The sequence below is a fragment of the Rana temporaria genome, chromosome 2 (genome assembly GCF_905171775.1).
Source record: "Rana temporaria chromosome 2, aRanTem1.1, whole genome shotgun sequence".
Taxonomy (NCBI): Eukaryota; Metazoa; Chordata; class Amphibia; order Anura; family Ranidae; genus Rana; species Rana temporaria.
The window spans coordinates 44,908,180-44,935,374 of record NC_053490.1 but is presented as its reverse complement, the minus strand read 5'-3'; the positions used below and the strand labels follow the sequence as shown (position 1 = coordinate 44,935,374).

At 43.8% G+C, this 27,195-nt stretch overlaps 1 protein-coding gene across 2 annotated transcripts in view; it reads left to right on the top strand.

Moving 5' to 3' along the window:
• The window catches only part of SLC36A4 (solute carrier family 36 member 4), a 363,728-nt gene that overhangs the window by 231,373 nt on the left and 105,160 nt on the right, over positions 1 to 27,195 (top strand). Inside the window, exon 11 of one of the 2 annotated variants that reach the window (XM_040340142.1) lies at positions 16,780 to 16,989. The exons of the other annotated variant lie outside the window; for it this stretch is intronic. Coding sequence (XP_040196076.1) covers positions 16,780 to 16,853 — 74 coding nt within the window. The 3' untranslated portion in view covers positions 16,854 to 16,989. Of the gene's footprint in view, positions 1 to 16,779; positions 16,990 to 27,195 lie in introns of those variants that run through there. 2 annotated transcript variants of the gene reach the window in all.

Sequence of the window (27,195 nt, the reverse complement as noted above, 5' to 3'; positions counted from 1 at the left end):
GGGAGCCCCTATCCTGAACCCCTGATCTATGATTAACAAAGCCCCCACAACGAGAGTGCACACATTTATGCACACAAGAGTTGCTCGACAACTCGCTTGTTTTTACATGTTATTTTTTGTTTTTGTCTCTGTTTTTGACCATGATCCTAATTTCCTTCCCTCCCCCCCTCACAAGCAATATCTTACAATCTTCTTTTTTCATGGAAGTTATGTAGTCGATGGACACGCTTTGCCTTTACTACATTCGATACATATACAATTCATCTATATGAAAATTATTCGCTATGCCTAATCTAAAACTACTCTCATTAAATGTGAAGGGCCTCAACAGCCCCTTCAAAAGAAAAGCCCTATGGAATGATGCCCTAAAATTCGGATGCGACATACTCTGCATTCAAGAATCGCATTTTGCAAGAGACAACCCTCCTCAATTTTCAGACCCTAAATTCCCGCATATCTTCGCATCTCACAACAGTAAGAAAAAAAAAGAAGGAGTCCTGACGATCATCAAGGATTCAATCTCCTTTCAACTTTTGGACTCAAAAATTGACCAACAAGGTCGGTATGTAATACTGGTTGCAAAGATTGAAAATACAATACTAACATTAGTCAATATCTACGCACCAAATAGGAACCCACAACAATTCCTTCAAAAAGTTATCACAATAACAAAGAAAATACAAAAAGGCAATATTATCTTATGTGGGGACTTTAATGCAACGATGGACCCTACTCTGGACACCACTAAAGGGATCCAATCCAAACGAAGAGGTTTGAAGAACGTCTTCTCACAAGAAGACCTCCATGATCCTTGGAGGTGTCTCCACGCAACAGAAAAGGACTTTACGTTTTATTCAAATGTCCATAAATCCTATTCTAGGATCGACTTCTTCATCACTGACAGAGCTCTCCTCCAGAAAACCACAGATGCCCATATACATAACATAACATGGTCTGACCATGCTCCAATCTCTTTAATTATTGATCTAGCCCAACAAAATTCGAAGCATGTTCTTTGGAGGAACAATACATATATTTTGTCACATAGAGGAGCTCTGGCAGAGATGAAGGAAAGACTAGAAGAATATTTTAAATTTAATGACAACGACGAAGTCTCTATCTCTAGTATATGGTGTGCCCACAAAGCTTTCTCCAGAGGAATGCTGATACAATTGACGTCTAGGGAAAAAAAAAGGCGGTCACAGGAGGTAAATAATCTATTAGTGAAAATAGACAAATTAGAGAAGGAACACAAGCTAGCCCCCAAACACATCCTCCTCCTCCAACAACTTAATGAAGCCAGACACGAGCTTAGAGCGACTTTGATCTCTGATCATGAAAAATACCTCAAAAAACTAAAACTAAACCACTACTCCCAAGGAAATAAAGCGGGTAAGTTACTTGCCATGCAACTACGTATTAGACAGAACAAACAGAAAATCCATGAAATTGTTCACCACAAGTCAGGAAAAGTATTGTATAACCCACAGAGTATAGCTGATGCGTTTGCAGAATACTATGAGGGCCTATATAATCTAAAAAAAGATCATACTGTCACCCAACCAACCCTAAAAGATATAACCCAATTTCTTGATAAACTTAACATCCCTACAGTAGATTCCGCTACATTAGAAAAATTAAATGATCCTATAACAGTAAATGAAATCAAAAAAGTAATCTCAATGTTACCACTAAATAAAGCGCCCGGTGCAGATGGCCTATCTAGTGAATACTTTTAGGCCTCGTACACACGGCCGAGGAACTCGACGTGCCAAACACATCGAGTTCCTCGGCCAGTTCAGCACTGAAGCCGCCGAGGAGCTCGGCGGGACGAGAGCTCCCATAGAACAACGAGGAAATAGAGAACATGTTCTCTATTTCCTCGTCGAGCTCCTCGTCAGCTTCCTCGGCCGAAAGTGTACACACGACCAGTTTCCTCGGCAGAATTCAGCCAGAAACTCGGTCGGAAGCTGAATTCTGCCGAGGAAACTGGTCGTGTGTACGGGGCCTAAGGCATTTGAAAATATGCTTTCTCCATACTTGACCAGATTGTTTAATCAAGCTGTCAACACCCGCTCATTCCCTAAGGAAATGCTTGAAGCAATTGTCATCACAATACCAAAGCAAGGGAAAGACCCGACTTCTCCAACTAATTATAGACCTATCTCGCTACTTAATTCTGATTTAAATTTTTTTGCTAAGGTTCTAGCTAATCGACTATTAGAAATTACTCCTTATCTGATTGAACCAGATCAAGTTGGATTCGTGAAGGGACGTCAAGGCCCGGATAGCACCAGACGGATGATTAATCTACTTAGCCATGTAGAGCGCGGTCGGATGCCTTCTCTGCTTCTCGGACTGGATGCGGAGAAGGCATTCGACAGAGTGCACTGGGGATATGTAGCGGAAACCCTTAAGAAATTTGGTCTCACAGGATTTATTTTTGAAGCCATAATGTCTCTCTATACTACACCATCTGCTAGGGTATTTACATCGGGAAGTATATCTAAACAGTTTAGTCTCTCAAACGGTACTAGACAGGGATGCCCCTTATCACCCATTATATTCTCATTAGCAATTGAACCACTGGCGATATCTCTCAGATCTAACCCCAATATCGTAGGAATCAAGGTCGGTCAAATAGAACATAAATTGGGATTATTCGCGGACGACGTTCTTTTAACTTTATCTGCTACCGACACACTACTAGAAGAGGTAACCGCTATCCTAGATAAATTTGGATCAGTCTCTTATTATAAGATTAATCATAGTAAATGTTTTGTACTACCTATGAACATCCCGCCAGACCTAGTTGTTAAACTAAAACAACAATCTAGCTACAATTGGGACAACCCCTCCATTACCTATCTTGGGATTCAACTTACTTACCCACCTAATAAACTGTATGAAGCAAATTATCCCTCCTTATTAACTCAAATCACTCAAGATACACAGTCTATTAAAAAGACACAACTATCTTGGATTGGAAGAATAGCAGCCTTTAAAATGAAGACGTTACCAAAAATTCTATATTACTTCCGCTCCCTCCCCATCCCATTACCGACTAAATTTTTCACACAAATTAACTCGAAATTGAGCAACTTGGTCTGGTTGGGAAAGAAACCTAGAATTGCTTTATCTACTATGTCATTGGTTAAAGCTAAAGGAGGCCTAAACCTCCCAGATTTACGCCTATATTACTTCGCCTCACTCCTTGATCAAATGAGATACTGGTTCAGATATTCAAATGATAAATTATGGTTGAACATTGAACGAGAAGTGTCTAAAGGGAAGGATCTATTTTCCCTTTCCATGGCCTGCTATGCTCTACCAAAAATTAATACACCCAACTTCCTAACAATTAGAGCTACTCTGGCAGCCTGGAAGTTTGCTCTAACAAAATTACAGCCGACATGTAACCCAGTCCTAATGCCAATACCACTAGGAGTAATCGATTACTGTAAAGTAAGAATTACTACCACACCCTGGTCCAAACAGGGAATCAATTTTTTTGATCAGCTATCACCCGATGACATACATAAAATAACGAATAAACTCATAGCCAAACCGTTCAATAAAAACTTTGACCCAAAGAAAAGTGTGGAACTCCCTAGGGCGCTGTGGGAATTCTTCACTTCCTATAAAATAAGTGGGAAGAGAGGCATATCCCATATATATAAACTACTTTCATCTTTTCCAATTCAAACCAAAACTTTAAATATGATTAAATGGGAGAAGGATCTATCACAAACTTTTACGTGGGAAGAATGGCAAAAAGCCATCCATATTAACAGTTCTTCTTCTGCATGTGTAGAACATTGGGAGAACGCCCAGAAAATACTAAACCGCTGGTATTTGACCCCTTACAGACTATCCAAAATATTCCCTAGCTCCTCCCCCATATGCTGGAGATGTGAATCCCACACTGGCAATTTGTTACATACCCTCTGGGATTGTAAAACCTTATCTAGCTTCTGGAATAATGTATCCTCCTTTATCGCATCCTTCACTGGTAATCTAAAAATACTCACACCTGAATTAGCCCTACTAGGTTTAAATCTAGATGTCTATCCTCCTCAATTTAGAACTATAGTTGCCAACTTCCTTACAGCAGCGAGACTCACCATAACAAAACTATGGAAATCTACCTTAGCACCTAACTTATCTGATGTTGTCCAGAGACTCAATACTCAGGCTCACTATGAGCTAATGTTAGCACATAGGAAAGGAACCATAAGTAAATTCATTAAAAATTGGAATGAATGGATTACTCATCCTAGGGCCTCAAATTTTCTGAAGAATTTTAATAATTATTAAGTGTGTTCCTGAACGACTACACTCCTAAACTAGACCGGATGTAAAAGATAACTTCCTACTCACCTTCCCCTCCCCTCCTTCCCTTGATACCCCTTTATGTTAATTTTGATTTTATTAAATAATATAAGATAATGAGCCATAATCCCTTGTTTACAGCATGATCCCGTTGGGGTAAACAGGGATTGCTAGTTACTTGTTTAAGCATCTGACCACTATCCAACTGGACTAAGGCCCTATATGGTTACTGTTTAGTAAAATGATAATTTGAAGCCTACCCAGGCACACTGTTGAACACATAGTATGACTAAGAAACTGTTGTATTGTTATGACTCTTATTTGTGCTTTATTGTGTATCTTTGAAAAATACAATAAAAAACATTTGAAAAGAAAGCTGAATGGTCGGGTCCCTGGCCTTCTGGCCTGGATTAGATGCAGTTCCTAACCTGCCAGTTTCTCGAGAGGGAACGTCGACCCCCCCATTGTTAAGGGGGGGTCATTTTGCAGGCTTGTACCTCCCGAGTAATAGGTGGGGAGTGAAAGGCGAAGGGGAGAGTTTTTTTTTGATTGAGCTCTCTCCCTGAGCTTCCGGAGCTCCCGTTCCTTCCTGGTAGGGAAGGGGGCTGTGACTGTCCGGGCTGTTGGTCAGGGTTGTGAGAAAAGCCTATGGTGAATGTGCCCCTGGAGTGGCAGTTCAGGGGTGCCTTATTTACACTAGTGTTCTCTTAGCACTTTTGCTTTTGGGCACCATGGTCACTTCACCATATAGACACTTTTTTTACACCTGCCTCTAGTGCCGGACCTTTTGGCTGGGACCAGAGGAATTTTTGTTTCCTGGCCGGAAGGCCGGCCATCGTATTGCACAATGGTCACTTTCACTCTCCCTCATCTTTCTTCTCCCCCACTTTCTTTTTATTTACCCCTGTGTTGTCACTTTTATGTATTTTTTTGTTTGGTGTCACGTTTGTCACAGTGTGATTAGTAGGGTGCCGGTCCTTGGGCCAGCCCTGAACGTCTTGGGAGTGGGTGGACATGGCCTTCTGGCTTAGTTCGCCTGCTCTCATGGGGTCTCCCTTCGGGGGAGCCCCACCTAGTACTTGGGTGGGTTCTGTTTCGATAGACCCTCCAAAGAATGGGGTCTGTGTCGGCTTCGCCTGCTCAGACCATGTGAAGTACCTCAGTCCCCGTCTGAAGCCTAACGCTCCGGGGGATCAGGGTCAGGTCCTTCTTTATGGATGATAGACGTAGCACCCGTTGCAGGTTTTTGTGTTTCACTCTTGATGTGTGTGCACATTTATTTGGCACCTGGTGGAGTTTTTCGGTGTGTTTTGCACCCCATAGGCTTTTAAAAAAAAAAAAAAAAAGTGGGGTCAGATGGCAATAAAACGTAAAGCTAATTACGATTCTCTAACTTGACGAGCCAATGAGGATGCCAAAAACCACAGTAGTAGTTTGTGCTGCTACATCGATAGCACTCTTCCAGATCCTGGGCCAAGTGTCCAATGCTCCGCACTGTCATCATTTACAGAACACCGTATATGTCTATCAATGAATGTTGTATTCTCATTGATGAGGTGGAGAGGAGGGAGATCACAATCTCTACCTTGTCATGTCATAGAGTACTTTGTATTCATTGAGAAAATACAAGATGTTCTAAAACGAAAGCTTTGAGTGGCGTTTATCTTCTAATAAATTACTGTATTTTTGCCCATCCATACCTTCCTGGCACTTCCAGAAACTCAGCAGAAGTGGGAATTCCAGATTTGGGTGAGCAAATTACCTACCCCTAGGTGACAGGGCCTAACTATGATGAAACTAAAAATCCCACAAGGGATGGGCATGACTATCGGAGGCATCATGTGATTGTAAAACCCCAGCCATGTTTGTTTTGTTTTTTGCCATTTGTGTGCATTCAAAAGATTTCATTTTACTTATTGTACTGTAAATACAAAAATAAATTAAAATAAATCACCAGAAAGTGAGGCAAATCCCTACCTTATAATAATATTCAATGCAACAAGTTTGCCTTAAAGCGGAGTTCCATCCAAAAATGGAACTTCCGCTTTAAGGGAAGGTGGCCCCCTAACATGCCACATTTGGCATGTCCTTTTTTTTGGGGGGGGGGCGGAATCCCTCTTAGAGGGTTTCAGCTCCCACTTCCTCCCGGGGCACTGCGGCGCCAGAAAGAAGTTAAATGCATTCCTTCTCTATTCATGATCCGGTGACAACTCAAAATTTCCCATCAATTTTAGTCTCAGTGACAATGGCTACCAGGACAGATATAGTAAATGTTTCTAGCAGAGAACAAAGGCAGCGATAAAAACCTGACAGAGGTTCTAACTGTTCAACACTCCATACAAAGCCCCCCAAAAAAGTTTTGGGTTTGGGTAAACTTATAGAGCCATCGTATCCTAAAAAATATTTCAGTGTTTTAGGACACTTTGATCCACTACAAGGGTGTTTACCGCTACCCAGGGGCCAAATATCACATGCTGACATTAGTTCTTTGTATATGAATCTCAGCAGCTGTTAAATGTTCAGAGTTGTAAACTTTTCCATTAAACATAGCCTAATTGGCACATAATAGCTTTAAGATACCTCGTCTTTTAGAATGTTTTGCCTTACTAAAGCTTTCAGCTCTGATCTCATCAGGGAGGCCATATTTCATACAACATTCTGCCCACAATGCTATCTCAGACGTTGTGATTACATTAATTACTACATGAAAGTAAACCTATGGCTTTGCTAATGAGCATGTAATAACATTTGCCTGTAACAGCAGGCATCATACATAATCAGGACGCACTGCTGCTTTTTTAAGGTGCCTTTGTGTATAAAAGATTATTCCTTTCTTCCGGCTAGCTGTGGTTAAATTAAGAAATGATCTTGTGTCTGTAGGCCCTGTGCCATATAACGGGACTGGCCCTCTCCATGGATGAAATTATTGGATGTGTTTTCCAACTCAGTTAGAGTTAATCTTCTCCACCCTTTTATGGTTCTTATTTATTCTTTTTTTATTGTTTTATCATATATAATGTATATTATTACTATTTTTTAATTTTGCTTTTTCCTGACTATTTCCAAGTTTTTCACCCTTAAGGCGTGGGTGGGCCTTACACACAGGGTGGGCTCCGTCCATCTGCTCATCGGGGAATCTCTTCTGATCCCGCTGAGCAGGCAGATGGCTGGTCCGTGTCCACTCTGCTTATGCAGAGCATACACAGGCACAGCCGGCTCTCCTCTATGGACAGTTGGATGTAGTAGGACCAACTGTCCATTTACACCCAACTGCCATCCATTCCGATTTGCCAGAGGGATGGGGAACAGATGTTTTTAGAGCATAGGATCCGATGTCTGCGGGTGTCAATGGACACATGTCCATTGACCCCCACTGCTCCATAGAGGAAACTGAAGGATCTGCTTGAAAAACTGACAGGGACATTAGGCTACTTTCACAAGATAGTTTAGCCCCTAATAGTTTTCTGCATTCAGAGGAGACTAAACACTACCTCTGGATGTAGCAACACTCTGATGAAGGAAGCTAATGGTCCTGATAAGTGCTCCACGCTGATGTACACACGCTCGGGATTTCAGATGGGGAAAAAGTCAGAGGGGAAAAAAGAGAGCTGGTTCTCTTTTTTTTTTTTTTTTTTACGGCGGGTTTGGCATTTTTCCTGTTGGAAAAACTGTGAGGGAGCATACTCACGCCCGGGATTCCCGGGCAAAAGCTGTCATCGCAGTTTTCCCGTCGGAAAACCCGGAAGCGTGTACGAGGCATTAGTGTTTGTTCCAGGCTGTCATATTTCCTCCCGGCACGACTCTGGCTCTTTTCGACTACACAGCAGACTCAGCGGCTGTGGCCGCAGCTTCTGCCGTCACAGCTCCACTTCCAGCATTGCTCCCCACGCTCACACAGGAGCTTTGGTGTAAAGGCACTACAACCTTCTCACTAACAGCTCCACCCGGGGCTCGGACCTCAAAGCTGCCAACACTTCCAGCATACCACAAAAAGGAAAGGGATGGTCGGCACCCAAGATGACATCCAAACAATAGTACTCCTTTATTAAGTTAACATGTACAATGCTGTAACAACATCCTATGTGTTTCAGTCATTAGTCTTTAGCCATGATTAAGGGCTAAGGCCTGAAATACGTAGACTGTTTTTACAGCCTTGTACATGTTTAATCATTAGGAATACTAGTTTTTGGATGTCATCCTGAATGCCGACCATCCCTTATTCTCACACAGAAGCTCTGGCTTTGCCTTTCCAGCTGCTTGTCATCTCTACCCGCCAGCCGCTCAAGCCACCCACCTGCCTGGGACGAAGGACTGCATTCCACCCTGATATGCCTGTTTACTCTTCCACCATGTGAGTGTATTACCTCCAGTGTTTATTTTTGTACTCAATAAACTGGCATACTACACTTTATTGGGCTCTCTGGTGCTTCTCTCCCCTCTCTATAAGCTTTTAAACAACATTTACAACCACCTGCAAGAATCTACTGATTGTTGCTGGTGGCTGCCCCTTGTCACAGATAAACTGCCAAATGCATGTAGCCTTACAAATGTGCATGTTTCAGAAAGGCCAATGCTAGTATGCATAGCCAGCGATCATTTTACATTTCTTTTCTTGCTCCCCCTATCCCAAATCTTTGTTGGGTCACGGCAGAGAAGAAACTGGAGTCACTTTATGATTTCCAGTAGCAGTGGATATCCCAGGTTGACTGGTAAATCTATGCTGTTACCATCAAATATTTTTTAAAGATGGCCATACATAGATTTTTTATTTGCTCAATCTGTGAACTAAATAAAAAAATCTGATTCCTCCATATGTACTAAACTGCGCCAATGAAAAATCTCCATTGTATTTTGACAGTTGGACCCACAAGCTGTCAAAATGCCTAACCAGTAGCTGCATCTAATTGGATGCAGCTGTTGATCGGCCATTAATTTTCTGCCTGATTCCTTCAATTTTCAAAGAATGTTTAGGTGGCTAACAGGGCCACCCATGGAGGGAAGCCCGTGATAAACTGGACAAAATTCATACAGTGTATGGCTAACTTAGCAGACCACAGGAGTTCCATCTCTGCAGGAGATGGAACTCTTGTGTTACCTTTTTTTCTTTTGACATAATATATTGGTGTTGATCTCACCTTTTCTCACATACTATACGATATATGTGGAGTTACACTTTAACATATCCCTTCTCTTTTTTGGGTATATGTATTGTTCATATATGTGAAGGGTCCATTATTGATTTTATGTGCACATTATGATCATCACAATTTTATTTGTGTCACCTTTTATTTGATGGTTGATTCCATTCATTCTTACTCACAGCGCTACACTTTATATTTAAATTTTGTTTGTTTATAACCCAAAAAATTTTAACCGTAGAGGTGATCAAATACCACCAAAAGAAAGCTCTATTTGTGGGAACAAAAAGGATGTCAACTTGTTTAGGTACAACGTAGCAATTGTCAGTTAAAATAATGCAGTGCCATATCACAAAAAAAATGGCATGGTGGGGAAGCAGGGCAAGTGGTTAACATATGTAAGGTGGGAGGGATTTTCTAATTGGTTATTTTCAGTCAATGTGGCCTCAGCTATTATAGATGTTTGAGAAAGGGAATTAGACCACATACACACTATACAACTTTTGCTGTCTGATTTCCTTTAGAATTTACCAAAACCATGTAGTACAGGGGTGTCCAAACTTTTTTCAAAGAGGGCCATATTTGATGAAGTGAACATGCGCGAGGGCCAACCATTTTGCCTGACATTCTTTGAACCATTAAAATTTGGTCTAAGTTTGCTAGTCCGAGCACTAATACACGGATTCTCTTGCCTTTGTGGCTGTGTGTGGTGAAGAGATGAGCTTGGGCGTGTTATTTGGATATATATATATCTTTTGTGGCCCCAACAAATCCCTGAGTGCCGCTCAGGAATAAGGAGGAGCTTGGGCGTGTTATTTAGATATACCGTATTTATCAGCGTATAACATGCACCTTCACTTTAAGAGGGAAGTTTCAAGAAAAAACGTAAATTTTATATAAAGAACTGTGAAGCAAAATAAGGGTCAGTGCCCATCATTGTAACCTAATCAGTGCCCATCTTCAGCCTCACCATTGCCATGAATGCAGCCTCACCATTGCTATTGATGCAGCCTCACAATTACAATCAATGCACCCTCACCATTGCAATGAATGCAACCTTACTATTGCAATCAATACAGCCTCACATGTGTCATGAATGCAGCCTCACATGTGCTATGATCGCAGCCTTACATGTGCCATGATCGCAGCCTTACATGTGCCATGAACGCAGCCTTACATGTGTCATCAGTGCAGCCTGATCGATGCCCCTTTGCAGCCTTGGAGGGGAATGGGACGAGCATCAACAAATTACATACAGGATAATCTCCTGTATGTAATTGCAGATGGGCATCGATCAGGGATCATGCTCCCTGTCCCCTCCGAGGCAGCTCCGATAAATACGATATATATCTTTTGTAGCCCCAAAAGATATACATATCCAAATCACCAGGGGGGCTGTATTAAACCAGAACAGGGGCCGCAATTGGCCCGCGGGCCGGACTTTGGACATGCCTGATGTAGTACAAGGGCCTGCCTGATTGCATACAAATTGAAACTCTTAAAGTTTGACCTCATATTAGATGGTTTTGGTAAATCTGAAGGAACATAATCTTCATAAAATTGTATAGTGTGTATCCAGCTTTAAAGTGGTTGTAAAGGCAGAAGTTGTTTTTATCTTAATGCATTCTATGTATTAAGATAAAAAGCTTTCTGTGTGCAGCAGACCCCCTCAGCCCCCCTAATACTTACCTAAGGTCCCTCTCTGTCCAGCGATGTTCACAAGTGTCTCAGGTTCTCCCTCCTGATTGGCTGAGACACAGCAGTGGGGCCATTGACTCCACCTGCTGTCAATCAAAGTCACCTAGCCAAGCAGGGGAGAGAGGGGGTGGTTGGGGCCCGAGGGTCCGTGTCTGAATGGACAGAGGGAGCTGTGACTCAGCTTGGGTGCCCCCATAGCAAGCCATTTGCTGTGGGGACCCTGAACAGGAGGGAGGGGCCAGGATCACAGAAGAAGGACCCAAGAAGAGGAGGATCCGGGCTGCTCTGTGCAAATCCATCAGTATAACATGTTTATTATTTTTATAGGAAAAAAAACGAGCCTTTACACTCGCTTTAGGATTCCAAAGTGAGAGGTTCAGCTTTATTTCTTTGGGCTCACCATGTCAAATTTTGTAGGGAAGCCGTGTCACAATTTAGGATAGCAGTGTCTTTCTATTATCTCCATTTACTTCAGCCTTTTGACTCCTCAGAATGCATTTCCGAACACATCATACAAACCTTCACTTGAGGAATAAATATTTTACCTGTATAAAATAATTAGTCTCCGAGAAATAAGTTTCTTCGGTTCTGCGTTTTGTGACTGACAGGTAACCTAGCAGGGGCCGGCGAGCTCAGCACTTAAATATTCCGGTGAATATCTGAACTGCGCGTGCCGTGCTGGATTCTAACCTTACTGTAGCCATTTTCATTTGTATTCAGATTATACAAAAACTTTTACAGGGATGCAAAGTTTTATCTGCCCTAACAGACAGAAAAGAAACCTGGCTCAGCATTTTAGTGCGTAATGCTTGTTACCTAATGGGTTTTCTCCAATCTTCCCTGCACTCTGTGGGAGGCCTTTCTCCTGCATAAAGTGAATAAGGAGCTTTGGTAGCCTTGTGTGATACTTTAGACTTTTAGTCTGAGTAAGAATAAAATTTAAATTGTAAAAGTAAAATCGTACATAACAAGTCTGAAACCTGTAATTTAAAATTGCCGGAGGCTCTGTGTTTTCAGGATAAAGGGATATTTTTATATGCTGAAACAAAAACATGTAGAATTTTGATCACATTTAAAGTCCCTTTACGGGACTCTAGTGTGAACCAGTGTAGAACTAAGCAACAAGTTTGCTTTATTATTTATGATATTTATATAGTGCCGACTTTTTTGTGCCGTACTTTATATTCCGTCCCTGCCATCAAGGTCCCTATTTTACATTCAAACATACACATACTAGAGCCAAATCACAACGGAGCCAATTAACCTACCAGCGTGCCTTTGGAGAGTGGGAGGAAACCGGAGTACCCAGAGAAACTCATGCAAGCACAGGGAGAACCTGCAAACTCCAGGCAGATAATGTCCTTACTGGGATTCACACGGAGAACCCCAGTGCTGCAAAGCAGAAGTGCTAACTGTTGTAATATTAATATATATGTGTAGGTATTTAAAATATTGTGTTATATGTATGGCATGGTATACATACAGGCATTCAAGGTTACACATCAAAGGGTGTTTTCTGACCAAAGGGGTTAGTGGTCAAACACAGATCAAAGGAACAGCTGAAGACCCTTGGATGTGTTAATCTTCTCCAAGATTACCTAGGTGTGTGAGGTGGCCTGTTAACCTCAAAGGATAAATTGCTTACATACATAAGGAAGTATTTATTGATGGTAATTAGACTTGGGGAAGTATTCATTCAGGGAAACAGTTGGTTGACCTGGAAGAACCACTCCCTCCAGTGTGGGACCAGCTTTTGAAGCAGCCAAGCTGGCTTTTAGTCGGTCTTGTCACTGAGAAATATAGCACATGTCTAGGAAGAGATTTGAATTATATACTCTGTTGGATTTGTATCATCTGTGGAACTTGGACTTTGTTCGTTATTGGAAGTTAATTAAAAATGCGTTCTCTGGAGAGCCTGTGTGTTGCTGCGAAACAACCTCATTTATAGTCATCATATAATATCTAAGATATCAATTATCTAAGAGGACTGGACACTATACCTTTTCTATATCACTACATTTATCCTGTATTGGAAGATCCATCAAATGCCTTCTCTGGACTCTATATCGCTACACTAACTACACTGTACTGTCTTGACTTTAACCACTTCCCGACCTCCTACTGCATATTTACTGTGGCACTTTGTCTCTATTGCGCAAAATCACATACCTGTATGTAATTTCCTGCAATAGCCACTCGGTGGCGCACGCACCGCCGGAAGAGCGATCGTGCACTGATTGGACACGGGATGCCAACAGCGGGTCCGGCGGACCCAATGTCCGCCGGCCACCTGTGATCATTCCCCAGAGAGGCAGAATGGCGATCTGCCTATGTAAACAAAGCGGACCGCCGTTCTGACAGGGATGAAGGTGGAGATCTCTGTCTTCATCCAGTCAGACCATCCCCCACACAGTTAGCAAGCACCTCCTAGGGACACACTTAACCCTTTGATCGACCCTGAGGTTAACCCCTTCCTTGCTAGTGTCATTAGTATAGTAACCTTGCATATTTTTAGCACTGATCACTGTATTAGTTTCACTGGTCCCCAAGTCAGTTAGCTGTCCGATCTCTCCGCCGTATTGTCGCAGTCTCGCTAAAAATTGCTGATTGCTGCCATTACTAGTAAAAAATAAATAAATAAAAATGCCATAAAAATATCCCATAGTTTGTAGACGTGAAAAATGTTGCCCAAACCAATCAATATACACTTATTGGGATTTTACTGAAAATATGTAGCAGAATACATATTGGCCTAAATTGATGAAAGAATTCGATTTTTTTATTGGATATTTTGACACCCGCAGGTGTCAGAATACAATAGCCGGGTTTCGTCAAAATAGCCAATTCATCAAGATCTCCAATCACATCACTGGTTATAGTAAAACGTCAGTAATTAGATTTTTTGACAAAGCACTGGCAACCGTATACACTCCAGTACACGGTATTATGAGCGGATATTGTTAGTCTGGTCCGACACTAACCAACAAAATGGCAGCATCAAGTTTTTCCTTGTTACCTGCTGTTATGTCAAAACAGCATGTCAAAACAGCAGTTCATTGAAATCTCCAATTACTCCAATTATGGTTTACAGTAGGGTTGACCCGATGCCGAGTATTTAGCGAGTACTTGTACTCGAACAAATGCTCCCGTTACCTGGTCGGCGGGCAGACTCAGTGGGCGGAGAGGGCAGGCGGCGTCGGTAGGCAGTCCTTATCTGCAGTAAAACTAACTAGGTAAGCTGGCAGGGTGCAGTGCGCAGCAGCATCAGGATCGGTGACCGGAGCTGTCAATTTGTCGCAGTCAGCTTGGACATCCCGACGCCCATCTTGGCACACCCTGCACTTGGCCACAGTAAGTCAGCAGCTGACATCTTGTTACACCCAGCCCATATAGTTCGGGCTAGGTGTAACAAGATGTCTGCTGATACTTACTGATCCCGAGTGCAGGGTGTACCAAGATGGGCGCTGCAGCATAGCATTTCAAAATCCTTTCCTCTTGTCATTTATTGCTGCATTTCAGTGCCTGCCCATAAGTGCCAGCCACCTGTCAGTGCCCATAAGTGCCACCTGTCGGTGCCACCTGTCAGTGCCCATAACTGCCGCCTATCAGTGCCAGCCACCTGTCGGTGCCCATAAGTGCTGACTATCAGTGCCGCCCCTCAGTACCAGCCACCTATCAGTGCCACTTATCAGTGCCCATAGGTGCCGCCTATCAGTCAGTACCATCTATCAGTGCCATCAGTCAGTGCCACCTATCAGCGCCCATCAGTCAAACTGTCACATGGCATTAAAAAAAGTATTGGTAATCGGTATCGGCGGGTACATGAAAAAAAAGTATCGGTACTTGCACTCTGTCCTAAAAAAAAGTGGTATCGGGACAACCCTAGTTTACAGTAACCGGAAGTGACATAATTGGAACTTGATGAATTGTCTATTTTGTCAGAACAGCGGCAGTAGGAAATTAATCCATTTGCACAGTTTAACGTGGATGTTGGAATCTGTTGGACTTCTTCCATTCAGCCCTGCATGCAGTAAACTGCTAGCTGACACATTTACTTGCTCTCTTAACCAAACTGTCAAACCATCCAATGGCTGGTGTCATAACTGATCACATGTGCAGCATCATGGCAGTTGAAGATTAAACAGAGGCCAAGATGGCAGCTTCCTCGACAGTAGGAGGTTTTAGTTCCACAACTTAGTTGTTAATGTCGGTATCCTCTCAATCTCTATGGTGTCTCTTTAGGTATGGCAAACAAATTGTACTGCATATTCTAAGTGTCATGGTGTTGGTTTACTAAAACTGGAGAGTGAAACATCTGGTTGCAGTTCTGCATAGTAACCAATCCGCTTCCAGGTTTTTGTCAAAGCTTAACTGAACAAGATGAAGTTAGAAGCTGATTGGCTACCATGCAGAGCTGCACCAGATTTTGCACTCTCCAGTTTTAGTAAATTGTCCCCATTGTGACAAAGGACTTTTACCACTAGCCGACAGTTATACGGTGGCAGGTCGGCTCGGCTGCGAGAAATCACGTAGCTATACGTCACTTCGCATTTCAGCCATTAGGGGCGCGTGCCCCCTGCTCGCCCCTGGTGCCGACGCGCGTGCCCGGTGGGCACGATCACCAACGGGCACCCGCAATCGCTCGTTACAGAGCGAGAACCGGGAGCTGTGTGTGTAAACACACAGCTCCCGGTCCTGTTAGGGGGAGAAATGACCGTTCGTCTGTTCATACAATGTATGAACAACGATCTGTCATTTCCTCTAGCCAGTCCCTCCCCCCTTCAGTTAGAACACACCTAGGGAACATAATTTACCCCTTCCTCGCCCCCTAGTATTAACCCCTTCCCTGCCAGTGAAATTTTTACAGTACTAATCAATGCATTGTTGTAGCACTGATCGCTATAAAAATGCCAATGGTCCCAAAAATGTGTCGGAAGTGTCCGAAGTGTCCGCCATAAGGTTGCAGTACCGAAAAAAATCGCAGATCGCCGCCATTACTAGTAAAAAAAAAATATTAATAAAAATGCCATAAAACTACCCCCTATTTTGTAGACGCTATAATTTTTGCGCAAACCAATCAATAAACGCTTATTTTTTTAATATTTTTGGGGTTATTTATTACAGCAAAAAGTAAAAAATATTATTTTTTTTTCAAAATTGTCGCTCTATTTTTGTTTATAGCGCAAAAAATAAAAACCGCAAAGGTGATCAAATAACACCAAAAGAAAGCTCTATTTGTGGGAAAAAAAGGACACCAATTTTGTTTGGGAGCCACTTCCCATGACCGTGCAATTGTCAGTTAAAGCGACGCAGTGCCGAATCGCAAAAAGTGGCCCGGTCGTTGACCAGCAAAATGGTCCGGGGCTGAAGTGGTTAATACATCCCAGAATGTAATGCCCTTATAGTAGCTCCCTGACACTGGGTACTGTCAGTCAGCCGCCCCAGCTGGCTTTTACTCTTTTTGTTGGATGCCAAAGGGCACTTAGAACCAAGCGGGTTAAGGGCACAATTTTAATTTTGTAAAGATAATTCAAAACAAACTAAAACTGAATGCACCACAAGAGATGTGACTATGAGTTAATTGCAGTGTTTGAACATTTCTCAATTTCAGCTTTTATTGGAAGAAGGAACTTTGAACAAACAGATATTTTCAAAATAAATTGTGAGCCGTCATTTAAAAAATGAGCTGCATTAAACAGTGAAGTGTTTGTCATTATCCTTGTGCTTGAAATGGATTCTCATTTACTTCGTCTTTTGAAATATTTTGATTGCTTTCATGCCTCCTATCATGCCAAGAAAATAAACTTGGGAAACATTTTCATGTGCTCTGTATTGTCACTGAATTTTAATTAATATTTGCGTCAAAAAGGTAAGGCATTACTTTTTTTTCAAAGACCTTGAATACGTGCGATCAAAAATATTTAGCAAAAGGGGGGAAAAAAACTGCATGAAAGTATCATGTCAAAACTTGAATTTTGGTAATTTATGCCATAAACTTGTCTTAAAGGGAAGGTATAATGAGAGAAATATATGAGTCTCCATTGCCGGACCTTCTCAAAATGTATTTTTGTTGGCTGTGTGGCTCCAGTACGTTCTGACCTAGAACGGATATGCAGCTAGTGAATCCAATCATCTTTAATGCAGTCAGTCATGTATTTTTTCTAGTACAGGTCTCCTAAAAACCCAACTGAACTTTTAGCTTAGACCAATAAGTCTACTATTCCTGGCTGATGCCCCTGGAAAAAAGAACTTTCTGCAATACCTCCAGCAATGTTCCCTGCAGAAGCTCTACACTGCCAACTGCCATTGATCCTCTTTGGGTTAACCACTTGACATCTGCGCTATAACCGAAAGATGTCTACAGTGCGGACCTCAAATGCCGGGAAAGCATCCATGTATGTCGTCCTATTCTCACGGCGCGATCTGTGATTGCCAAGTTCTTGGGGCTCGGCTGATCACAGAGCAAAATAAAGGGCCAGTCATGAGTGAGTGAGTGAGAAACTTATATAGCGCAAACAAATGCGAACTTAATCGCCTCAAGGCGCTGGCATCCAGAGTTGTACAGGTCTTTCAGAAGAGGTGGGTCTTCAGTTTTTTCCTAAAAACCCGATGGTTTTCTTCCAAGCGGATGGTTGTGGGTAGAGCATTCCAGAGCCGTGGTCCTTGGACCGAGAATCTACGTTCTCCCTTATGGCGGGCCTTTACCATGTGATCAGCTGATCAAGGACGGTTACTGTTTTTTTTTACCTTCACGCTGTCGATGTCGTTTCTGTTTCTGGATCATGTTCAGATGTAGCTGCTTCTTTGCATGACAAAGCGGACCTTCAGTAATTTTTTCAACTTTCCATCTATTAAATTTGCCCTATTTTTTTCTGCCAGTAAATACCTTATACAGATCACTTTCTCTTTCTTGTCATTAGCCTAGACTTATGACATCATGCACAGCTCGCTCTCCCAGGAAGGAAGGGGCAGATGAGTCACACAAGGACCAATGAAAGCTGCAGAGCTGGATGTGTGTGTCTGTGTAAATCCAGGAAGTGAACAGGCAGCAGCTTCAGCTGCTCACAGTTAAAATGGCTGCAGCCAGACTAAGGCCCCTTTCACATGTACGAATCCCGTGAGGATCGGTACATGTCTCATCCGCTTGCTCAGCAGTGATCGCTCCGTTGATCCCCGCTGAGCCAGAAGATGACAGGGCGGTCCCCACACACTGTGCAGGGACAGCCCTGTCAGATCTCTGCTCTCCCCTATGGGGGTATCTGATGGACACTGACCGTCTCTCCGTGTTCACCTGATCCGATCTGCAGATGGATGGAAAAATAGGATTTTCCTCCGTCTGCAAAATCGGACCATAGCGGGGACTGATGAGATCGGGTGTCAGCAAAGATGCAAAGTGGTTGGAGGGAAGCTTTAGAATGGCAAAGATGTATTTATTACAAATTATGTGAGCAGACTGCAGTTCCTTTTTAACTTGTATTTTTGGCACCGTGAACTATTAGGTAGATTCAGGTAGAGTTAGGCCGGCTTATCAGTAGATAAGCCGACCTAACTCAGAATCTACGCCGACCTATGTTTAAGCGTATGCTCAAACAGAGATGCGTTTAAACATATCTAAGATAAGACGGCTTGCGCCGTCCTATCTTAGGTTGCAATTTTTCGGATGGCCGCTAGGTGGTGCTTCCATTGCGGTCGGCGTAGAATATGTAAATGAGTTGATACGCCGATTCACGAACGTACGCCCGGCCGCCGCAGTCGATTGACGCCGTTTCCATAAGGCATTAGCAGGCCTAAAGTTATTCCATCTATTAGCTGGAATAAGAATGTTAAAGTATGGCCGCCGTTCCCGCCGTGAGATTCAAATTTTTAACGTCGTTTGCGTAAGTCGTACGCGAATCGGGATTTACGTCGTTTACGTCCACGTCAAAATCAATAGGCCCGCGCTGCGTACTTAGCCGCAATGCACACTGGGAAATGTAGGCGCCCAGCGCATGCGCAGTAAAAAAAAAAGTCAAAAACGTGAGGTCAAGCCTCATTACCATAAAACACGCCCCCCTCCAACACATTTGAATTAGGCGCCCTTACGCCCGCCGCATTTACGCTACGCCGCCCTAAGTAAGGAGGAAAGTACTTTGAGAATACAGTACTTGCCTCTCTTACTTAAGGTGGCATAGTGTAAACACGCTAGGCTACGCCGCCTTAGATTTGTGCGCCCCTACCTGAATCTACCTATATGTGCACAGATAGTGATTTTTGAAGTTTCCCTGAGCCCATGCAGTGATGTCCATCACAGAACCCTGCTTGTTTTTAATGCAGCGCCTTCTGAGTGCCCAGAGATCAGGGGCATCCAATATTGTGTTTTGGCCTTGTCCCTTTGTACACAAAGCTTTCTCCAAATTCTTGGAATCTCTTGATCTTACAGTATGTACTGAGGATGATAATATATTTCAAGTCTTTGTCATTTTAAAATATAAAAAATTAATTACCGCGCTAAGTAGAACACTAATATGAAGCTGCAACTAAAAAGTGATATACACACCAAACAGACAATAGAAAAAATGTAGTTGCGCTAAAATAAAAAACGATATAAACTAGAACAAGTGACAAAATTGTATGAAACAATAACAGCTGTGTAAATCATGTGTTCAGTGAAGTCCAAAGATAAAACACAATTGAAAAAATTCTTCTGCAGTTCAAAATGTTGAAACAATCCACCACCAAAAGTGAAGACACCACAAGGGATGCAAGCTTACCAGATGGCAAGCAAAGATAGCTTGCGGCTGTAAACCCCAGCCCGGGCCTTTAGTCATGGACTGCAGCACACACCAGTGGAAATGGATCCATAAGGCACAGATGTCACCAGATGGATGGGATACCCAAAAGAATAATGGGACTCACAATGGTGAAATACCGTAGTATAAAGTGTAAAATTTAATGAAAAAAACACTTACAGGAGAACAATCACATAGAAGCATAAAAATAAAGCCGGCCGGCTTAAAATGAACGCCCGTCCACTCGGACTGTCACGCAAAACGTCAGCACGTCTCCTCTCCCGACGAGCGTTTCGTCACACAAATGACGTCGTCTGGGGCACTTTGTCATTTTACATTGAGAAACATTATTCTGAAGTCATTCGACAATTTTTAAATGCAGCTTTTCACAGATTGGTGAACATCTGCCCATCTTTACTTCTGAGACACTCTAAAACCTCATACATACGATCGGATTTTCCGTTGGGAATTGTGTGTTGACAGACTGTTGTACGCTCCATCGGACAATTGTTGTCGGATTTTCCGAGGACATATGTTGGATGGCAGGCTTTCAAATTTTCGGTGGACAACGGTCTGTTGTTGGATTTTCCAATCGTGTGTACACGAGTCCGTCGGACAAAAGTCCAAAGTACAAACACACATGCTCGGAAGCAATGCTCACCAAACGCAACATTAGCAGAAGGTGCCCAAAGGGTGGCGCTAAAGAGCTGAAAAACCACGTAGTATGTAACTACGTTCGTGTTTGTTGGCCGACAGTTGTGTGCTGTTTGTATGCAAGACAAGTTCCTGGCCAACGCCGTTCGGACAAAAGTCCTACACTTTGTCTGCGGAAAATCCGATCATGTGTACGAGGCTTAAGATGCTCTTTTTTATACCCAGTCATGTTACTGATCTGTTGCCAATTACCCTAATTAGTTTCAAAATGTTCTTCCAGATCTTCCTTGTAAGTTCCACTTACTTTGCAAGCTTTTTGTTGCTCTGTCCCAACTTCCTTGAGTGCCGGTTCACACCAGCACGATGCGGGAACCAGCACAATTCCAGTGCCGGTTCACGCATCGCATAGGACTCGCAGGCAGTTCAAACTGCCCTATGCAAACCGCTGCGGGTGTCAATAGAAAGTTAATGACACCCCCAAATCGGTTTGCATATCGCAGTGCGAACTATCAAATGATGCAGGAATTGGACCACATAGCTGTGAACGCCCATGCAATGCGATTCCGGTGTGGACTAAAAAAAGGTTCCTGCACCATTTTGGTGTGAATGCGATGCAAACTCAGCCATACAATTTGTATGGCTGAATTTGCATCGCACAGACATCGCATGTGATCTGCACAGAAATGCGGTGCGAATCACGTGCAATGTCCAACATCACACCAGTGGGAACCGGGCCTCAGATGTGGTGTTGCATCATTTTCAAAATGACATTATTATTAAAAACAAAACTTAAATGGTACATATTCTCAGTTTAACCACTTCAGCCCTGGAAGATTTCCCCCCTAAATGACCAGGCCATTTTTTGCGATACAGCACTGCGTCGCTTTAATTGACAATTGCACGTGTAACGGCTACCCACTGGTAGTGTGAGGGTCTCAGCCGTTGGAGACGTCCTTTTCCCTGGCAAGCTGCGCTATGCAGGTACCGCCGGTATATCCCATCGAACGCCCTTCCAAGAAACGAGACGGGCTACGTTAGAAGGGTCAAGCAGACTGACTTTATTTGGCATATTTCACCTGCTTATATCTGCTTACAACTGTTACAAGAATAATGACAGTTTCCGCCCCCCCCCCCTTCACCCAGTAGGGGGCTTCAACACAGACCCCCTGAAACAATGACATCTCCTTGAATTAATCACTTGACCAGTCTCTAGATGCTTCGGCACCGCAAACCACTTAACATTTTCTGGCCAGGCAAATTCCTTTCTCAATAGAATTCAATTAACCTTTAAAACAATTATCACTCACACATAATCCCCATCAGCATACACCTCACAGGGGGGCTGTTACCTACACAAGAGAGAGTTCATTAGCTATGCGAAGGGAACATTAGCATTCAGCAATGAAAGAGACTTGTCCAATTAACCCTTTGAGCTCAGAATACAATGTAGTACATCCAATTGTGACAAGCCATGCAGTTCCTTGTAGTCCTCCCTGCATGAAGATTATAACTGTCCCGGCAGCATGCATATGTCTGTTACAGCACGTGCTTTACCCAGAAGTTTTTTTCCCCACAAATAGAGCTTTCTTTTGGTTGTATTTGATCACCTCTGCGGTTTTATTTTTTAGACTATAAACAAAAAAAGAGCGCAAATTTTGGGAAAAAAACACAATATTTTTTACTTTTTGCTATAATAAATATCCCCCCCAAAAAATTAAAATGTCTTCATCAATTTATGCCAATATGTATTCTTCTACATATTTTTGGTAAAAAATAAAAATTGCAATAAGCGTATCTTAATTGGTTTGCGCAAAAGTTATAAGCCCAGATTCTCAAAAGAGATACGACGGCGCATCTCCAGATACGCCGTCGTATCTATGTGACTGATTCTTAGAATCAGTTACGCATAGATATTCATTAGATCCGACAGGCGTAAGTCTCTTACGCCGTCGGATCTTAACTGCAATTTTTTTTTTGCCCGCTAGGTGGCGCTTCCGTCAATTTCCCCATTGAGTATGCAAATTAGCTAGATACGCGAATTCCCGAACGTACGAGCGGCCGACGCAGTAAAGTTACAACGTTTACGTTTTCCCGGCGTAAAGTTGCCCCTGGGTCTATGAGGCGCAACCAATGCTAAGTATGGCCGTCATTCCCGCGTCGAAAATTTAAAAATTTACGTTGTTTGCTTAAGTCGTCCGTGAATGGGGCTGGACGTCATTTACGTCCACGTCAAAACCAATACGTCCTTGCGGCGTATTAGAAGCAATGCACACTGGGAGATTTCCACAGACGGCGCATGCGCCGTTCGTGAAAAACGTCAATCGCGTCGGGTTACAGTTGATTAACATAAAACACGCCTCCCCTTCCACATTTGAATTTGGCGGGCTTACGCCGGCTGATTTACGCTACGCCGCCGCAACTTACGGAGCAAGTGCTTTGAGAATACAGCACTTGCCCATCAAAGTTGCGGCGGCGTAACGTAAATCGGATACGTTAAGCCGCCGTGAAGATACGCCAGTCTACGAGAATCTGGCCCCTTGCGTCTACAAAATAGGGGATAGATTTCAGGCATTTTTATTATAATTTTTTTTTTATAGTAATGAAGGTGATCAGCAATTTTTAAGAGGGACTGCAACATTGCGGCGGACAGATCAGACACTGTTGACACTTTTTTGGGACCAGTGACATTTATACAGCGATCGGTGCTATAAAAAATGAACTGATTACTGTATAAATGACACTGGCAGGGAATGGGTTAAAACTAGGGGCCGATCAAAGGGTTAAATGTGTTCCCTGGGAGGTGTTTCTGACTGTGGGGGGAGGGGACTGACTGGCTGTTCCCAATCACTAGGAACAGACGATCACTCTGTATTTCCTGTCAGAACAGGGATCTGTTTGTTTACATTGTTTACATTGACAGATCCCCATTCTGGCTCTCTGTGAAGCGATCGCAGGTGGCCATTCCGAAGTTGCGGCCGCAGGCCACGCGCATCAGCTCCCCCACCGTGCAGTGGGCGTTCGTCTACGGCGATTTGCGGGATCAAGCCGAAATGCCGCAGTATAATGACGGTGGCTGGTCGCAAGCGGTTAAATATTTGATATGTTTTCTATTGGAAATAAAATATGGGTTTATGACATTTGTTATATATAGTTGCATTCCATTTTTATGTAGGCACAGAGTCACAACTTTTTTGGAATTGGGAATTTTATTACCAGATCCCATAATTTTATAAAATGTCTGTTGCCAGCTGCAAACTCCTATCATTCTAGCACACAATCCATACATTATATCTGCTGCACAACCTTGTTTACACTGAATGGAAATTCTTTCTTCTGCATTGTGAATCTGTCTTGTGCCTCTGGGAGAAATGTTTGTCAGCGGAATATAAAACAGAATATACAATGTAACAAATTATTATGGACTCCTTGTAAGCTTCTGCCGAGCTGCAATTCCTTGAACAATTTGTCAGCATTTGCATGTAAAGCGGAACATTATATCTCCGACCCGCTACCATTATGCTCCATCAATGTATTTCTGTGCAAGAAATGAAACTGTACATTGAGTCAGTTTATGTAAAACATATGAAAGGGAAAACTGTATATCTGTTGAACCACAAGGGATGGCTTGGCATCGAGTCATTTATACTCCAGTATGTAGACACACGTGTGTGATATACGAAAGTTGCTTCTTCAAGCCGTGTCTGGTAATTGCCCAGAGCCATGTACATCTCTGTAGGGTTAGCTGACGGCACAGACATGTAAAAATGTTGTGTTTGAGTCAGGGGCGGACTGACAACACTCAGGGCCTCCTGTCCAAAAAAAGCAAGGGCCTCCTGTCAGGCCCCACCCATGGTCCACTCCTGACCCCGCTCCTACATTTTGCACTAAGTACAACTTCTGGAAACTGGAGGGGTCTCTCTCTACTAGTGTTCATTAGAGAGTCTCTGTTAGCGAGAGACCCCCCCCCCCTCCAGGACCTATTAGAGACTACAAAGGAGTATAATGGGACCTGGAGGGGGGCCTCTTTCTAACAGAGTGTACAGTGAACACCTTCATTCACACTGGTCCTCACTCCTTGTGCCATGACTCTCACCCCTTCCCCAACCTCTCATAAAGTTGACACTGTGTAGCGCTCCTCTTACATTTGCTATGGGTACTGTAGCTGTGGCTGGTTCCCAGGTCCTCTGTGGCTGGCTGACTCCCGCATCCTCTCTGGCTGGCTCCTGTGGGTGGATGGCTGGCTCCCTGGTGTGGGCGGGACACCGTGGGTGGCTAGCTGGCAATCTGGCCCTGCTGTGGGTGGGTCACCGTGGGTGGCTGACTGGCACCCTGGCCCTGCTGTGGGTGGGTCACCGTAGGTGATTGGTTGGCACCCTGGGCCTGCTGTGGGTTGGTCATCGGCATGGGTGGCTGGCACCCTGGCCCTGCTGTGGCTGTCTGGTGTGTCCTCTCCTCTTACACCATTCCGGACACTGTTTGCTGAGGTGAGGGAGGGACATTAAGGGAGGCGGCGACCTTTGCCCTATGCAGGACGGTAGAACTAAAAGGTTTGCCGTAGGCCCAATGCACAGGGGCACCTGACACAACACATAATGACTTTGCGTGCGTGTCCTCTCTGTGTCCATTTGAGAGTCTATGTTAGAAATAGCCCCCATCAATGCAGCCTCACCAGTGTCCCCTTCGTGCAGCCTCACCATTGTCCCCTCCATGCAGCCTCACCATTGTCCCCTCCGTGCAGCCTCACCAGTGTCCCCTCCGTGCGGCCTCACCAGTGTCCCCACCATGCAGCCTGAATAGTGCCGATGAGACGCCGGATCACACAGAGCGGGTATCTCCCGCTGTGACACCTGGCGACTGCTATCATTGGATGCCCCACCTCCTGCACCGGCTCCTTCATCGCACATCCGGGCATTGGACCAGTGTGACGTCTATCAAAAGAGCCGGTGCAGGAGGTGGGACATTAGATGACAGCGGTCGCCGGGTAGGTGGGAGATCCCCACTCTATGTGATCTGGTGGCGCTTGCCCTCCCCCTCACCCTCCGCGGCAGCGCCGGGCGCTCGCAGCTGCAAGTTTTTTGTCCCTTGAACCGGGACCGGCCATGGGCGTTCCAGCTGGTGGGCCCCTTTCAGCAGCTGGACACACGGTACCACGGCCGAATGGACTGACCGGTCAGTCTGCCCCTGGTTTGAGTGACACGCACCACCTTCTGGCTTTGCAAGGATCTTTCCTGGAGGGATGTCACTATTCTTATAAAGTACATGCCTTATGTGACAGCTAAGAAGCATAGGCACAAGGTAATTTCCAATCCCCATGTAAAGGTGGGCCCTTGCCTAAATAACTACACAAGGCTATTTGTTAGAAGGGCAATGCCACATTATTATTGAATAACCAAATCGAACATCTAAGCAACTAATACAGTAATTGCATCTAAAACAGAACAATGGTTACCAACCCAAAATATGCTAGAGAGGCTTTGTAAGTATATTTTGGCCAATAACTCTTTTAAAGCTGAACTCCAGGATAAGCAAACATTGTCTAAATAAAATATTTGTGTATTTTTTCTTGAATCTTGGTGTGCTTTGTATATTTCTTGCAGATCTGTGCAGTAATCCAGTGTAAAACTTGGCCTCTGTGCAGGAGCTTCCTGTAATAAAGACTGGTCATTGCTGCTCTCTCTCCTTGTGCAGGATGACTGGTCTTGTCTCCACCCCCTCCTCTAGTCTTCTGCCGGCAGCCTTTAGTAGATGGAGCTGCTAGGCCCTTCCCACAAATCTGCTCTGAGAATGTGCACAGATTATGTACAGCACAGCGATGGTGCCACTGCTACTTTTACAAGGTCATTTGTGTTTGCAAATGCATTTGGTAAACACAGAGTGAATTTATATCCCGTGTGGCTCTTGAGGCACATGTTTTTTTAACAGAGATGTTTTATTGAGAAAACAAAGCAGGTTTACATTGTCACAGATAAATATATGTACAGTCAAATACAAAAGAAAAGTTACAGGACCGCCTCAGGAACTTAGAGCAGGATAAAATTACTAAGTGCAATACCATATCAGGGGGAAGAAACATCATATCCCGCACCCAGCCAACCCTCCCCCGAACCCCAAGGGAGAAGACATATATTCATACCAGGATTCATACTCAGCCCCCGCCCCCCCAAGGGTCACCTGAGGGAAAAGAAGTGGGAACAGGATAAAAACAGGCACCCCTCGGAGGGGGGGGGGGGAAAGGGGCAGGGAGGGGAGAGTGCAAAGCAGAGCGGGTGAAAATCACATGTCACTGATCACATAAAACATCACCAAGTATTCAGGTACAGCATATTGTTCGGACCAAAACCCAAGCTTAACCCCTGGCATCAATCCATCCAGACCACACCTTGTCAAACTTTGCTGGGCACTGTCTACTTTCATAAGTGATCCTGTAAAGTGTGTGACAGTATGCGAGGTGCGATACATGATCATAGGTACATTTCACCTCGCATACGTTCCATTATGAGAGACTGAACCGGAATCCATTCCGGGTTTTACAGCCTCTGGGCCTGGCTAGGATTCCGGTCCGGATGTTTGGGTCCACTGGAGTCCACAATCAGCTGGACTTTAAA